The 16,761-nt window shown below is 17.2% G+C and overlaps 5 protein-coding genes across 5 annotated transcripts; 3 read left to right on the top strand and 2 right to left on the bottom strand.

The window, feature by feature from the left end:
- Positions 1-457: 457 nt before the first annotated feature.
- Positions 458-2,008, top strand: PGAL8A_00263400 (conserved Plasmodium protein, unknown function; the record flags this gene model as incomplete). The annotated part of the gene is made up of 1 exon (XM_028671383.1): positions 458-2,008. The coding sequence occupies one exon, from the start codon at positions 458-460 to the stop codon at positions 2,006-2,008; it is 1,551 nt and encodes a 516-aa protein (XP_028528041.1).
- A 538-nt stretch (positions 2,009-2,546) lies between these two features.
- PGAL8A_00263300 (conserved Plasmodium protein, unknown function) lies at positions 2,547-4,904 on the bottom strand (the record flags this gene model as incomplete). Its single annotated transcript, XM_028671382.1, has 8 exons — positions 2,547-2,621; positions 2,712-2,779; positions 2,855-3,018; positions 3,149-3,240; positions 3,337-3,427; positions 3,604-3,689; positions 3,865-4,518; positions 4,740-4,904. The coding sequence occupies 8 exons, from the start codon at positions 4,902-4,904 to the stop codon at positions 2,547-2,549; spliced, it is 1,395 nt and encodes a 464-aa protein (XP_028528040.1).
- An 804-nt stretch (positions 4,905-5,708) lies between these two features.
- ABCB6 (ABC transporter B family member 6, putative) lies at positions 5,709-8,663 on the top strand (the record flags this gene model as incomplete). The annotated part of the gene is made up of 1 exon (XM_028671381.1): positions 5,709-8,663. The coding sequence occupies one exon, from the start codon at positions 5,709-5,711 to the stop codon at positions 8,661-8,663; it is 2,955 nt and encodes a 984-aa protein (XP_028528039.1).
- Positions 8,664-9,288: 625 nt separating this feature from the next.
- On the bottom strand, positions 9,289-14,433 carry PGAL8A_00263100 (conserved Plasmodium protein, unknown function; the record flags this gene model as incomplete). Its single annotated transcript, XM_028671380.1, has 1 exon — positions 9,289-14,433. One exon carries the CDS (start codon positions 14,431-14,433, stop codon positions 9,289-9,291), a length of 5,145 nt encoding a protein of 1,714 aa, XP_028528038.1.
- Positions 14,434-14,597: 164 nt separating this feature from the next.
- PGAL8A_00263000 (conserved Plasmodium protein, unknown function) lies at positions 14,598-15,845 on the top strand (the record flags this gene model as incomplete). Its single annotated transcript, XM_028671379.1, has 1 exon — positions 14,598-15,845. The coding sequence occupies one exon, from the start codon at positions 14,598-14,600 to the stop codon at positions 15,843-15,845; it is 1,248 nt and encodes a 415-aa protein (XP_028528037.1).
- Between the last annotated feature and the right edge of the window lie 916 nt (positions 15,846-16,761).

The raw sequence follows: 16,761 nt of genomic DNA, 5'->3' as shown, positions 1-16,761 counted from the left end.
TTTTTTTTTTTTTTTTTTTTTTTTTTTTTTTATTTTGACAAATTATATAATAAAAATATAGATTTATATATGAATACCATAGAAGAATAAAATAAGAATACATTTTATATTTTAATTTTTTTTTTTTTATTTTATTTTTTATTTTAACATATTGTATTATGGGAATAAAAATTTTTATAAAATTGTAAAAAGTTAATTTTTTTATTTTGTAAAAATTGTGAGATAAAAGGAAAAAAAAAAAAAATTGAAGAAAATGGGAAGCTAAATTTTTTTTTTTTTTTTTACATTTAATAAAAAATTGGGATAAAAGTTTAAATGATTTAATTTCTTTTTCGATAATATTAAATATCTCTTTTGTTTTATTTTTGTTCATTTCTGTTAATTTTATCTTTTTTCTTTTTTTATTTCTAACAGAAAGAAGTTTTATTCATATGTGTATATTTTTCTTTTTTTTTCAATGAGTTACTGTTTCATTAAGTCATTTTACTCTAAGAAAATAAGGAAAAAATTATATAATTTTTGTGATGAACAAAATTACATTAATAATTTGATTAATTTATATATATACAGATATTTAGAATCAAAAATATGTAAAAAAAAATATAATGAAAATATAAATAAGTATGTTGGCCAAATTATAAATCATTTAAAAATTAACAAAGACAATTCTAACATTTTATTTTCTTTACAAAATATTTTGGATATATTTTTTTTTAATTATTTTAATTTCAATAATAACTATAAACTACTTTTTTTTTACAATATATTGAAAATTAATAATGAAAAATATTTTCATTTAATAGAAAGAATTGAAAGAAAAAATGAAATTTTAAATAAACTATGTAAAATAATTTTAAAGTATGACATAAACTATGTTTATAAAGTCAGATACCAATATATAAACAAATTTTTTCAATTAAACAAGGATGGAAATCAATATTTTCTTGAAGAAAAAAACTATTTAAGTTCATCAATAGTTCCTTTTTTTAACAAAACATTTATAGAAGATTTAATAAACAACACACAAAATATAAAAGATCTATGTATTATTATTTTTATAATAAAATATATCCTTTCTATATATAAATTTGATTATAATAGAATATTAGACAAAGTATTAAGGAAACTTTATATATACATAAAAGAAATATCCATGTATAATAATGCTAATTTAAATAATTGTGTAATATCATTAAATGGAAAAAATATGCTAGATGGGATTAAAAACATAAAATTACGAGATATCATATATATTTTTTATCAAATTGCATTTCTTAAAAACAATATTAAGAACCATTTTCTCTTTTTAAAAATACTTGATTTAGTTAATCATATTTATAAGCATATTAATGTAAAAAATGATAATTTTTATTTAAAAATTTTATATTTATCAAATAAAGATATAGAGCAATTACTATTTTTACTAAACAAGAATTTTTATTTAAAATTTTATTTTATTCCTATTTTAATAAATCAATTTTATTATAAGTTGTTTTTCAAGAGCCCCTCTATTATTTATATGTATAAATTATTTAAACAACTTTATAAAAATAATAATATTTTGTTTCCATATGATTGTTGTGATACTACATATTTAGAAATTTTAAGAAAAACAGATTGTAACAATTACTTCCATATTTTTTATCAAACTTTATGCATTAAATATTTGTTAAAAAGAAAAATATTTCACGAAGATTTGAAGCATTTCTATATTCCCTTAAAGAACAAATTTTATGGTATCAACTTTTTTATCTTCTTTAAAAATACAATAAATAAAATAATTTTTCAGTCTTTTAATTTGTTTGTATCAAAAGAGAAACAAAAATACATATGTATTAAAAAAAAAGTTAACGCTTCTTTTCTGAAATATTCAGATAACTATATATATGATTTTTCAAAAAGTAAATATTTTTATTTAATTTATATTAAAAGAATTATTAAAAGGGTTAAATATATGAAAAAAAAATGTATTCTAAGAAAAAAAAAAAAAAAAAAAAAAAAAAATTAAACATAATATGAATATATAAAAACTAAAACAATTGTATTCTTTTTTTTTTTTTTATTTACATTTTATATTTGTTATTATAATACAATATTAATTGTATAAAATAACTTTTTTATAATTAAAATTTATAAATTTATAAAAAGGTCTTTCTTCTTTATTATTTTAATTGTAAAATTTATTTCCTTTTTTTTTTTTTTTTAATTTTCATGTAATATATAAATGTAAATGCATACACATAATGTAAATTAATAAGCAAATAAATTTTTTAATTAACATTTTATCAAGAATATACTTATTTTTATATTAATGTATATTTGTAATTAATCATCAATAAAATAACTATTTGATTAAATTATAAACAACATTAAAAAAAAAAAAAATATATATATATATATATTAAAATAAAATAATAATAAAAATAAAAAGAAATAAAATTAAAAACTAAAATATAAATTACAAATAAAACTAAAATTAAAATTACAATATATATACATATTGAATCGAATTTTATAAATGGAACAAAACATATAAAAACATATTTTCATTTCTTAAGATTGTCTGCAATTTCTTTTAAACTGTGATAATATTTCATACTATTTTTTACATTTTCAAATTCCTGTTTAAAAAAAAAAAAAAAAAAAAAAATTAATACATATGCTTAATTTTTTTAGTTTTTTAATAATTTTTTTTTTTTTTAATTTATTACTCTTTTTAATAGTTGTAATTCTTCTAAAACTTTGGTGTTTTTTGTGGTTATTATCCATTTATTAGCACCTATAAAAAAAAATGTTAAAAATATTAAAAAATGAATAAAATATAATAAAATAAAAAAATTTCTCATTAACTTACTAAAAAATGAAAAAAAAAATTCAAACATTAGAATATCAATTACAAATTTTTTTCTGAAAAACGTTAAAATTTTTAATGCTTCTTGTATTGAATATGTTCTACATGCAGCAACTAAAACTTTGTGTTTTGAAAAATAATCCAATAAAGACAAAGTACTTTGAGGGCTATAAGTTTTATATATATATAAAAAAATATTAGAAATATTTATTATTTTTTTAAAAATGAAATAAATAGTATTAATTTAAAAGATACTATACATAATATATAATTTTCAACATATTATTTATATATTACTCGTTATTTATTATATTCATTAAGGCATCTCTATATTTGAATTTTTTAACTAAATTGTTTATTTTATTATCAGTATAAACATATCTTTCCATCTAAAGAAAAAAATAAAAAAGAAGGAAATTTCTATATATTAAAGAAAAGGAAAAATTTTTTTTTTTTTTTTTTTTTTTTTTAATGTATATTAATACTTCAAAATTATTTATAGAGTTATTGTGTTGATTTTTTGCTTTCTTGTTTTTTTCTTTCTCATTATAAACTTCAATAAACCATGATCCCTCCCTAATTTAAATTAAAAATATATATATATATATATATATATGTTATATTTATGTAACTACTTTTTTAAAATATATAATAAAATTAAAAAATTAATAAATACTTCAAGTTATAAAAAATAACTATTTTATTTACAAAATATATTATTTTTTATTTTTTTTTTTTTTTTTTGAACTTACAGCTCTCCTAATACTAATATATCATTAAAAACATCAATAGACTTGGGAGATTTAATAAAATTAGCTATGCTTACAATTTTTATATTCTATAAAGAAAATAATTATATATATATATAAAATAATTTATATTTTTAAATAAACTACTACTAACAAATATCTTTATATATATATATGATTATAATTTAAAATGTTATATAAAAAGTCATTTAAAAAAAAATATATTTAAATTGCAATCATTTATAATAATAATATTAGACTAACTTGTAGGTTTTTATGAAATGGATCAATAAAATATATAGATTTATCTAAACTTGCTGCCACAAGAAAATTTTTGAAAATATTTATATAAAAGATGGTTTTGGTGGAAACAATAATATCTTTAATAAATTCAAGATTTTCTAAATTATATATCTTTATTATATTTTTAATTGATAAAACTAAATATTCATTTTTAAAAATATATAAATAATCTACAGGTTCAATTAATTCTAATTTATTTAAACATTTGTTTAAACTTAAATCATATAAATAAACATAACCATCGTAACTTGAACTAATTAAATAATTAATATTATTATCAAAATTATATAAGCAAATACTAGTAACATTATCAATATGATAATCTAATGAATATTCACATATTCCTTTCCATATATTCCATATTTTTATAGTGAAATCTCGAGAACATGAATATAAGTTTTGAAAATTTGCACTAAAAATTAAATCGTTAATTGTTGATTTATGTCCTTCTAATTTTTTTATTCTATCAAAACAAAACATTCCTATTAATTCTATATCACCATTTTCTAATCCAACACCTAGCATCTTATCATCTCGAAATTTTAATTTACTTACATTTTCTTTGCACTGATATTTTTTATCTAAACTTTCTCCTTTTATATTATTTAATATAATCTATTAAAGAAAATTAGGAAAAAAAAATTTTTTTATAATAAATGTATATTTATTTAATATCAGGTTATTGCTTTTATCGGTAAATATATAAAAATTTTATTTATACAAGAAATGTATATATGTAAATTAAAAATATATAAAAGCCATACATATATTCATTTTATTTCAATTTTTTAACATTGATATAATATTCAATTTTTTTTTTTTTTTTTTCTAATTACTGTATTGTTGTAACTAATAGCTACGTATTTGCTGCAAATGCTAATTGATTTAATACTAGCATTTTCATCTCTTGTTTTTAGAATTTTAAAATCAAATAAATAATCGTTTGTTTCATTTATTTTTTTTCTTTTCCGTATCAACTCAACAGGTTGGAAAAATGACATGTTTGCTTAATTATATGTATTAAAGAAAATCAATTATTCTTAATTAAAATATTTGCAAAAATAAAAAAAATTATGTAGATTTATATATAATTATTTATTATATATATTTTATTCATTTTTCTTTAATTTTATTTAAAAAAAAAAAAAAAAAATATATAAAAATATATGTATAAACATATATTTTTTACATATTCTTATGATATTTAAAAAGTTATCGTGTTAATAAATATTGAATTTTCATTTTAAATATATTTTTTAAAAAAATAAAAAAAAATTAAGTATATATTTTTCATTTTTATTTTACCTTTTTTTTTTTTTTAAAAGCTCTATTTTTTTTTTTTAATATTTTCTGATTTAAGTGCTATCATTTATTACATGAAGAAAAATATATTGTACATTTTTTTTGTCAATCTACTGTTTTATTTATATTTTTCCTTGAATTTAATTTTACTTGCTATTTTTTAATTTTGATAATAAATAACAACAATAAATTTATTTTTGCTTTTTTTGTTACTATTTTTATAAAATTCATAATACTTATTATACTTATATCATGCATTGATCTTTTTACACATAAAAATACTTAATTTTATTTCATAATAATTCTTATATCATACATGCTTTTTATTTTTTGAATAGAAATTTGAAGTTTTATAATAATGAAAGCTTAAAGAGAAAAAAAAAAAAAAGTATAACGATAAAATGTTTTCTATATACTTTTAATTTCATTCATTTTTTTTTTTTTTTTTATTTTTCACTTCTTATGAAATATTTAATTATAAGAAAGGAAGAATATATTAAAATATGCAAAGTTATAAATATTTAAACAAGAAAGCAGTTTTACCACAAAATATTTTTTGTCAATATGTATCAACTTTAAATAAAAACATAAGTTATGAAGATAGAAAAAGAAATAGTAACCTAACTGACCAAATATATTTTACATTAGTTAATCTCTTTAGTAAGAAAAAAAAAAGTGAATATATTTCTATATTTTTAAAAAATATATTTTTTTCTTATATATATAACAAATTAAAAAAAAAAAATTTGTTCAATACCACAAGGAGTAAAAACCATAAATATTTAAATTTTGTTGATGAAAATAATAAACTATTTGAATTATTACAAAACATTTCAAATAAAACCTGTACCTACAATATTTCCTTAAGTTTTATTTATATAAATAATGTTAAAAATATAACGTCATTCAATAGTTATTTCTTTTTAGTTAATAACATAACTAAGAAAACAAGAAAATATAGTACTTTAAATTATTCTTTAAATTTCTTTAAAGAAAATGTAATAAATCTAAATCATTCTTTTCATAAAAGGATAATTGAAAAATGCAAACATTTATATCTCATTCGAAAAGAATTCCTATCTTATAATGAAAAAGAAAATCTATTAAAGAAAAATGAAAAAAATAAGAACAATCAAGATAAAAAAGATGATAACAAGGACAATAAAAAAAAAAAAGATAGAGATGAAGAAAAAAATAACAATGAAGATGAAAAAAATAAAAATGATAAAATTGATAAAAAAGTAAAAAATGATGAAATTGAGGAAGAAATTAAAAATGATAAATATAAAGAAAACATTTATTATAATGAAAAAGAAACATCTAAATTAATTGCAAATAGTAACTTTAAGAATAATTTTAATGATGAATATGAAAAAATAAAAGTTAAAGAATTAGATAAAATTCTTTTTAATCTAGAAAAATTATATAAGAATAAAAATAGCAAAATAAATATAAATATTAAAATATTAGTATATATATTTAAAAATTTTATACATAAAAATAAGGAATTAAAAATAAAAATATTTTTTTCGTTTATTTTCTTAATATGTTCGAAAATATCAATAATATACACACCAATTTTTTTATCATCATTTATTGAAAATGTAAATTTACAAAGAAACTTGGGTGATTCATTAAATTTATCTAATATAAGTGCAAACAACTCAAGTTTTATTCTATTATCAGCTTATGTACTTTCACGTGTTATATCATCCAGTTTAAATGAATTAAGAAATAGTGTTTTTAATAATATAAGTCAAAGAATTTCAACATATGTAAGTAAACTTTTTTTTTATAAAATTCATAGCTTGGATTTAAGTTATATTTTATCAAAAAAAAATGGGGAACTATCATTTATATTTAACAGAGGATGCAAGAGTATTACAAATCTATTAAATGTTATAGTTTTTCAAATAATTCCAATAATTATAGAATTTGTTTTGTATTTATATATATTGACTTATAAAATACATTATAGTGTTTCCATTGTTACATGCTTGAATATGTTGCTATATATTATTTTTACAACTTTAGTAACTAAAAGGAGAACTATTATTAGAAAAAATATGAATAAAGCCGAACAAAATACGTTCAATATATTTTTGGACTCTATACAAAATATTGAACAAGTTAAATATTATACAAATGAAATACATGAACTAAAAAAATTTTTGAAAGAGCAGAAAAAATATGAAAAAGAAGCTGTAAATGTTCAAAAATCTTTGTCTTTTTTAAATTTTGGTCAACAAATTATATTAAATTTCAATTTATTTCTTTGCTTATATTTAACATATTTGAATATTTCAAATGACGTTTTTCCTTTTAGTTACTTGGTGTTAGTCAACACACTGTTATTTCAATTAGCTATACCACTAAACATGTTTGGTACGATATACAGAGAAACAAAATTGAGTTTGGTTGACATAGAATGTATGATTAAAATTTTAGCAAAGAAAATTAAATCAGTAGACTATGGTAGTAAAATGGATATCCAAAATGGTCTTATCAAATTTGAAAATGTTTACTTTAGATACCCGTTATTAGAGAATACCAAAGAATCAGAAGAAAAAAATGGTAAGACAAAAAATAACATAATTAAAACATTGTTTAATAACACGAAAATTTTTTTAAAAAAATTTAAAGAAAAATGCATGCTAAAAAATAAGAGCGAGAATAATATATATAGTGATGATATAAAAAATATGAGTAATGAAATAAAAAATAATTTGAACCATGAAATAAAAAAAAATATTGGAATTAATTTAAAAGAAAATAATTATTTGTTTGAAAATTTTACATGTCGTATTGAAGATGGAGAAAAAGTAGCTGTAATAGGAAAAAGCGGTTCAGGTAAAAGTAGCTTGATTAAATTATTATTAAAATTTTATGAATTAAATGGTGGAAATATATACATTGATAATAAAAACATAGATAATATAAATTTATACACACTAAGAAAAAGCATATGCGTTGTTCCACAAGATACTATTTTATTTAATAACACTATTTCTTATAATATTAAATATGGTAATTTTCATTGTTCCAACGAAGAAATGATTGAAGCATCTATTAAATCAGAATTGCATGATAAAATTTTAAAAATGGAAAATAAATATGATACAATTGTTGGTGAAAGAGGTACCAAATTATCAATTGGAGAAAAACAAAGAATATGTATAGCCAGATGTTTTTTAAAAAATTCAAAAATAATTGTTTTAGATGAACATGCAAGCAATTTAGATAACGAAAATAAAAAATCTATAGAAAAAGCCTTAAATAAATTATGTATGGGTAAAACAACTATTATTATTACCCATACAATGGAAAATCTTAAAAATATGAACAAAATCATATTTTTTTGTGGAAAAAATATATATGTAGGTAGTCATCAAGAACTAATTGATAACAATTCATTATATAAAGAGTATTACAATTCAAAAAACAATAGAATTTTATGAGAAAAGAAAACTCATTACATTCTCTTTTTTATTTTACTCTTTATTTATTCTTTGAATTTTAATGTTATTTTATTTTACGTTTCGATTTTTTGTTAATATAAATATTGTAATTTTTAATTAAATTTTATATAGTTTATTTGCCTTTTTTTTTTTTTTTTTTTGACATAAAAATATTTTGCTTTTTCTTTTTTTCTTATTTTCAATTTTATATGAATTATTTATAATAATATATATTTATTTTATTTATAATTTTTTTAGATTATCTTTATATACAATTTATATTTGTGATGTTTAATTAATATTGCATTTTATTCCCTACAATTTTTTCTGTTTATCTTAAATTTATATTTTTCAATATTTATCTTTTTCATACTGGTATTACTTGAAAAAATAACAATATATAAATTTTTTAAAATAATTTTTATAATAATAATTAAGTTAAAAAGAAAAAAAACAAATAAAGTTGTTAATTTTATTTATATATTTAACAAAATTAAAAAAAAAAAAATAAAGGGGAAACAAATATGTAGTATAGAAAAAATACTTAAAAGTAAACATATTATCTATTTTTATTTTATTTTATTTTTTTCATTTAAGTAAACCATTTTATTTTTACATATTGCAGTCATAACATTTTTTTGGAAAAATCCAAATTTCCATATTTTTTATGATAAGGCAATAAAGAACTTCTTGAAACAACTTCAACGTTTTTTAATGTGTATAAATTAAATTCAATACTACGAAATGAATAAAATGTAATATAGCCCATACCCTGTATATGTATATCATAACTACTATTATCACTATCATTGTTAGTATTATTTAAGTTAAAATAATATTTTTTAAAGTCATTAATTTCGTCAAATCTTTCAACTGAAAAAGGAGGATAAAGAAATCCGCTTTTTATTTTTTCTCGAAGAAAAACATTAGGATCTTTCGAAAATTTCTTTCGTTTTATTACTGGAATTTTGTCAGAAATAAAAAAAGAAATAATTGAATAATATTTTTGAATATTTAAAATATGAATATATAAAATACCACCAACAAAAATGTAATCATTTTCATTTATATACATGGAAGGTATTTTTTTTTTTAGTTTAGTACAAACTACATATTTCAATTCTTCAAAATTTAAGTGCGATAAAATAGAATTGTTAGAAATTATTCCTGGTGTGTCATTAATAGTTAAATTTTTGTTTAATTTAATCTGAATGTTTTTTAGGGTTGTTCCCGGTATAATACTATTGCTAATTGAGAAATTTTTTTCTTTTTTTTTAATATTTTTTAGTAAATAATTTATTAATGATGATTTTCCACTATTAGCGTTTCCAACAATATATATATTTAAATTTTTTACACCATAATTTTTTTTGTTGTTTTTTTTCATAAAGTCTTTTGAATTTTCTTTTTCTTCATCATAACCTATCGGATTCTCAAAATCATTTTCTTCCTCTTTTAAATCATTAGTATTATATTCGTTTGTCTCATTTCTTTTAATAAGCTTTTCATTGTTATTATTCTTTTTTTTTTTTTTAATAACTTTCTTACTATTCATGTATACAGTGTATATTAATTTTTTTACATTGTATCCTGTTTTTGCACTTACTAAAAATATATTTTTAAATAACACATTTATTTTATTACTTTTTAGAAAACTATAAATGTAGTTTTTAATGGTAAATTCTTTGTAGTCCTTTAGTAGATCTATTTTATTTACACAAAAATAAAATCCTTCAACCTTACCTTTATCGTAGTGGATTTTCTTATAAATATTATACAATTTATTTAAATTGGAGTAGACATATAAATCTAATATGTCAACAATATATATAATACAGCATCTTTTTTTAAAAATATTTATAACATACTTTTCGAAATCATGTGCACTAATTTCATTATTATTAGTGTAATTAACTATTAAATTATTATATATTTTGTTTTTATACTTTAAATTAAAACATCTTTCACATATATAAGGATTTTCATTATTATCCTCTTCTTCATAACTTTCTTTTAATATGGAATTTTTATTCAAGTCATAAAAATGGATATTCTCATTTTCCCTATTATCATTAATATTAGTTTTGTCATTATTACTATTTTTATTATTTTCAAAAATATTGTTAATATTTTCTCCTCTAAAACTGAAAAATTCATTTAATTTATTTTTGTAATTTATTAGATCATCTTGATTTTCTTTATGTTCATCATAAATATCATGTAATAACTTTTTTTTATCCAAATCTTCATCTTTATTTACAACTTTTTCATAAATATGATTTTTCAAAAATCCAAATTTATCTTTATAAGTTGACTGAAACATAATACCACAACCTACACAAGTATTTTTACTTAATTTAACTTTTACGTCCATACTTTTAAAAAAATCTTCAACCTTTTCTTTTTCTTTATTTAATTTATCATCTTTTATCTCATCATTTTCTTTATTTATTATATTATTATTTTTATTCTCTAAAATTAAATTAATATATCTATCAATTTCCTTATCTTTAATTTCATTGTCTCTTTCATCTTCATTATTAACATTATTAGTTTCACTAGTTTTTCCTTTTTGTTTTTGTTTATTTTTTAATTCCTCTTTAAAATATTTTAAAGCTTCTTCATAATTTACAATATTAAGATTTTTTTTTACATCTTCATTTAATTTTACCAAATTTAAAAAATCATTTGTTTTTTTTTGTTTTTCTATCATTTTTTCTATATAAATATTTTTCGATGAATTAATTACATTTAAATTATTTTCCTCCTCTTCTTTTTTACTTATATTTTTTAATGGTAATGTATTATCATTTAGTTTTGTTTCATTAGTATTCATTTCATTTTTTTCCCCTTTTAAATCTAAGATATTATTTATTTCTTCAAAGTTTATTAATTCTTCTTCTAACTCATCAACAGGATCAAATATAAAATTTTCACAGCCATTTTCAATTCTTTTTTTTTTCTTTGAATATACAGATATAGAATAATTTTTAATATCACCAAGAAATTTATTATATATTTTATTTTCAAATATATTATATTTTCTCTTCAGAAAAAAAAAATTTCTGCTCATAAAAGAGGTTTCATGAAAACAAAATAATTTAAAATTTTTGTTGTTTTTTTTTTTCTTTTTTGAGTTTAAAAACAAATGAATGTATTTACTTTCTGTTTTACATTTATGTAAAATTTTTTTAAAATTAAAAAATTCATCATTTTCATTATAAATATAATTTTTTAAAAATTCTTCAGAAGACACAAAAGAAAAGTTATGTTCATTTATTGTACTTAAATAATATTGTATACTTCTACTTAAACTTGAGTTATACAATTTCAATGTATTCATTAAAGTATCATAGTTATTAATTTCCTTTTTATTATTGATAAATAATTTTAAATTAAAGGAAATATAATCATTAGATAAAAATGTATCATCAAATAGGTTATAAAAGTATTTTTTCTTCTCTCCTGTATTTTTATGTATAATTTGATTGTATAAATCACTGTCAATCAACATATTTTTTTTTTCATCATAATTAATTAAAAAATTGTCCTTTTTGTTATATTCTAATTCATCTTTTTCTTTATTAAAATATTTTATATCTACCTTTTTTAATTCATAAAAATGTAAATCATCCCCCCATATTTTTAAGTAAATATATAATAAACTACTTAAATATTCATCATGTAAATTATTGAAATCAATTTTATTATTTATTTCTTTAATTATACTTTGTTTCTTATAAAATCTCTTTTTATAAGGTAATGAGCATAATTTTTCAAAATTCATATTATTTACAAAATCTTCAATATTTATTTTATCTTTATTTAAATATTTATTATCCATATTTACATCTTTTATTTTTATTTCATCTATAAAATTATGCATTCCTGAATCATACACTATTACTCCTATATCTGTACGAAATTCACATTTATATATATTTTCATAAAAAAATTTTATTAATATTATATTATTTTTTCCTTCCTTTTTTTCTTCATCATTATCATTTTCTATATTATTTTTTTTGATTAAAGCATATGAAATGCTATTTAAAAATCCTCTTTTATTTTCATGATTATCTTTATGTTTTTCATAATCATTTTCGTTAGAAAAATTTTTATTTTTATCATTTTTATGATTTGAATTTTCATACATGTTATTTTCTTCATTTACTTTATATTCATTGATATTTCCATTAATTATATTATCACCATTTTGGCAATTATTGTCTTGATTATCTCTATTATTTTCATTATTGTTATACTGATCATAATCTTGATTATCTCTATTATTTTCATTATTGTTATACTGATCATAATCTTGATTATCTCTATTATTTTCATCATTGTTATACTTATCATTATCTTGATTATCTCTATTATTATCACCATTCTGGTAATTAATGTCTTGATTATCTCTATTATTTTCATTATTGTTATACTGATCATCATCTTGATTATCTCTATTATTTTCATTATTGTAATCTTGATAATTATCTTGATTATCTCTATTATTTTCATCATTGTTATCCTGATCATCATCTTGATTATCTCTATTATTTTCATCATTGTTATCCTGATCATCATCTTGATTATCTCTATTATTTTCATCATTTTTTTCTTCTTCATTAGCTATAATATGCTGAAAATTTCTTCCATTCATTTTGTTTTTATTTTTTTTTAAATTTGATTTTTTATTAAATCCTGAATTTTTTTTTCTTTTGGATGTTTTAAAACACTTTGGAGTATCATCATCATATAATATATTTTCAATTTCATTAATATTCTTTTGTTCTTCTAAAGAATTAAATTTATCTAAATAGTCGTTAAATGAATTAACATTTCGTACATTTATTTTTTTTTTATATAGTTTATTTTCTTCTTGTTCAACGAACTTTTGTAATTGCATTACATTCTCTTTTTCCTTTGATTTTTCAAATAAAACTGAATTCAGTATATTGTATATTTTATATATATCTATATTAAATTTCACAAATATGTTATTATATGTATTTTTTCCAAAAAATAAGTCAATATAATGATTAATTTCGCTTATCTCCATTGTATTATTTTCTATTTTTTTTATATATTTATCTAATTCTTCATTTTCTTCTTTTGAATTTTTATTATCTATATTTATATTTAATTCTTCTGATTCTTTATATACTTCTTCTTCATTATTTATAAAGTATTCTTTATTTAATTTACAATTAGGAATGTTTTTTTTTGCTTTTTCCTTTTTGTAACTTTTTTTTTTCTTTTTTTTAATTTCTTCATTAACATCATATTCAAAGTTAACCATTTTTAATATGTTCATAACATCGTAATCAAAAGTATACTGAAAATTTTCATTTTTTTTTTCTTCTTTTATTTTTAAATATTCAATAACTATGTTTGTGCAAATACAAGCCAAAATAGAAATCAGCTCACTTTTTTTTAATCTATCATCTTCATTAAATGATTCCTTAAAAATTTTATCAAAATTACTTAAAATTTTCCATTTTTTTGTTTTATATTTCCAATAAATACCACAATGTTTTTTGTTTAAAAGAAAGCATTTATTAAAACTTTTTTCTTTCTTTCTTTTTTTATTTGATTTTAAAACTAACTTTTTATTACGAAATGTTTTGCATTCTCTGCTATTATATAAACTATTTATATTATTTATAAAAAACAAATTTTGAAAGTAATTATTTTTTAAAATATACGAATTACATTTTGTGTAAATAAAAATGTTTATTAAAAGAAAAATAACAATTTTCAAAAACATTTTAATTCAAATAAAAATAAATTTTTAAACGTTCTTAAAAAATATAAAAGTTCATTAAAAAAAAAAATTTCAAAAAATTTTCATAAAAAAATTATTAATAAAAAATTATGAGTAAAAATTTATATAATAATATTTGCTTCAGTCATTGATAAAATAAAAAAAAAATGAAGTATGAAAAACAGTTAAAAAATAACACGAATGCTTTAAATTTACATACTGAAGAAAAAAATAAAGAAAATGAAGGATTTAAAAATGAAGTTAAGAATCAAGAAAAAACAGAATTAAAAAATAAAGAAAGTTATAACTCTTCAGTTCATTCAAATTCTAATAATTCCCAATTAAAACAAAATTTAGGAAATTTGCTAGGATTATATTATTCAAGTGAAGAGGAAAGTGAAGGAAATATTGAAGAGAAGAATCAAATAATAAACAAACATAGTAGTAAAGAAGAAAATACAAATGAATGTAGTTACAAAAACATAAATGAAGAAAAAATTATCGAAAATAAAAATGAAATCAAAAATTTAAGTAAAGTTAGTTGTGAAAATGAACAAATCAGTGAAATTATGAATGAAAAAAAAACTGATAACAAAGGTAAAAAAGTGATTGAGATTAAAAATGAAAGAAATCCTAATAATGAAAGCATAAATAAAGATGAAATTAAAAATAATATAAAAATTAGTAATGAAAAAGAACCTATAAAAAATGATTGCAGTCAAGAAGGCGCAAATGAATGCAATACACAAAGAAAATATATCAATGAAAACAAAATTTCATTGAAAAATCTGAGTGAAATAAATGAAAACTATGAAAGTAAAAATGACAATTTTAATACTAATACAAATATAGGCTTTATGAATGAAGGAAATAATGTAGTACATAATAAAAATTATTCACATATTCACGAATACAATAAATTACCAATTAATAATATAAATAATATTTATATGAACTACCCATATAATATGTATGAAAATAATAATTATCTATACAATAATTTAAATAATAATCTGTTAAGTTATGATATGAATAATAATTCATTACTACATACAAATAATATTAACGTAACTAATAAATCTGAAAATATTTATAATGGTTTGGGATTTTCTAAAAAAAAAGAGTTGAACGTAGATTTAGCAAATATTCCTATAATAGATCAAAGTAAAATACTAAGTGGATGGAAACCTAATATAACACAAGAAGAAAAAAAAAGTAAAAAATATAATATAAAGACAAAAGTTTATAATCCAATTAATAATACTTTTGATAAAGTTATTATTCATGGGAAAAATCAAAAACGAAAACATCAAATAAATTGGTTAGCTAAGGAAGCAGTTGAAAAAGAATACGAAATTTTGCAAAAAACTAATTACAATAAAAGAAGAACAACTAATGAAAAATATGGATGGTAAATTAAAATAAGTTAACTTTTTTTTTAAATTGTTCCCGTTATATATCTTTTTTGTTAAATTCTAAGCTATCGCTCTTTTTGTAAATGCTTATACTTTTTTTTTTTTTTTCTGTTTTTATAATTTTTGTAATATGGCTTGTATTTTTGCATTAGTTTTTTTTTTATTAATTATATTAACTTTTTAGTGTTTGCAGTTTTAAAATTAAAAAAATATTATAAAAAATATATATATATATATAAATTAAATTAACAAAGAAAAGATGAATTTAATTACAAAAAATGTAAATTTCTCATAAAAAATATAATATTATATTATTTTTTATGAGTAGTAATATTAACATGAAAAAATATATTTGAGTAAATTATTGAACAAATAATAAAAATATTAATAATAAATATAAAAATTAAAATATAAAGAAAATGGTGTAAATTTAAAAATAATATGTAAATTTTAAAATTTTGACAATATATTTTAATTAATTATAATTAATGATAATAATATAAAATATAAAAATTAAAGTTCTTTATAAATGAATTTTGTTAAAATGATAAAGGATTCAATTAATTAATTAATTCTTAAAAATTATATTTATCATTATTTTTTCTTGAATAATTATTAACTTACTATTCCTTTTCAATTTTATTTTATAATTTTTTATGTTTTTGATTCTATAAATTTTTTTTTTTTTATTTGATAAAAATGTATCTCTCAAGCTAAAATTAAGAGTATTATGTTTTCTTGTAAAAGGAATATATTCTAAAATATATATATAATTTGTATATAAAAATTAAAAATTTTGAAATAACTCTAAATATTTACATCGAAAAAAGCATTAAGAAGTAGAACTTTTATTTTTACATTTATCATTAAAACTTCCATCTTTATAAGGTTCTAAAATATTGTATAAACTATTTAT

This window comes from Plasmodium gallinaceum, assembly GCF_900005855.1.
Source record: "Plasmodium gallinaceum strain 8A genome assembly, contig: PGAL8A_v1_76, whole genome shotgun sequence".
Lineage (NCBI taxonomy): Eukaryota > Apicomplexa > Aconoidasida > Haemosporida > Plasmodiidae > Plasmodium > Plasmodium gallinaceum.
This window is presented reverse-complemented; position numbering and strand designations above follow the sequence as displayed.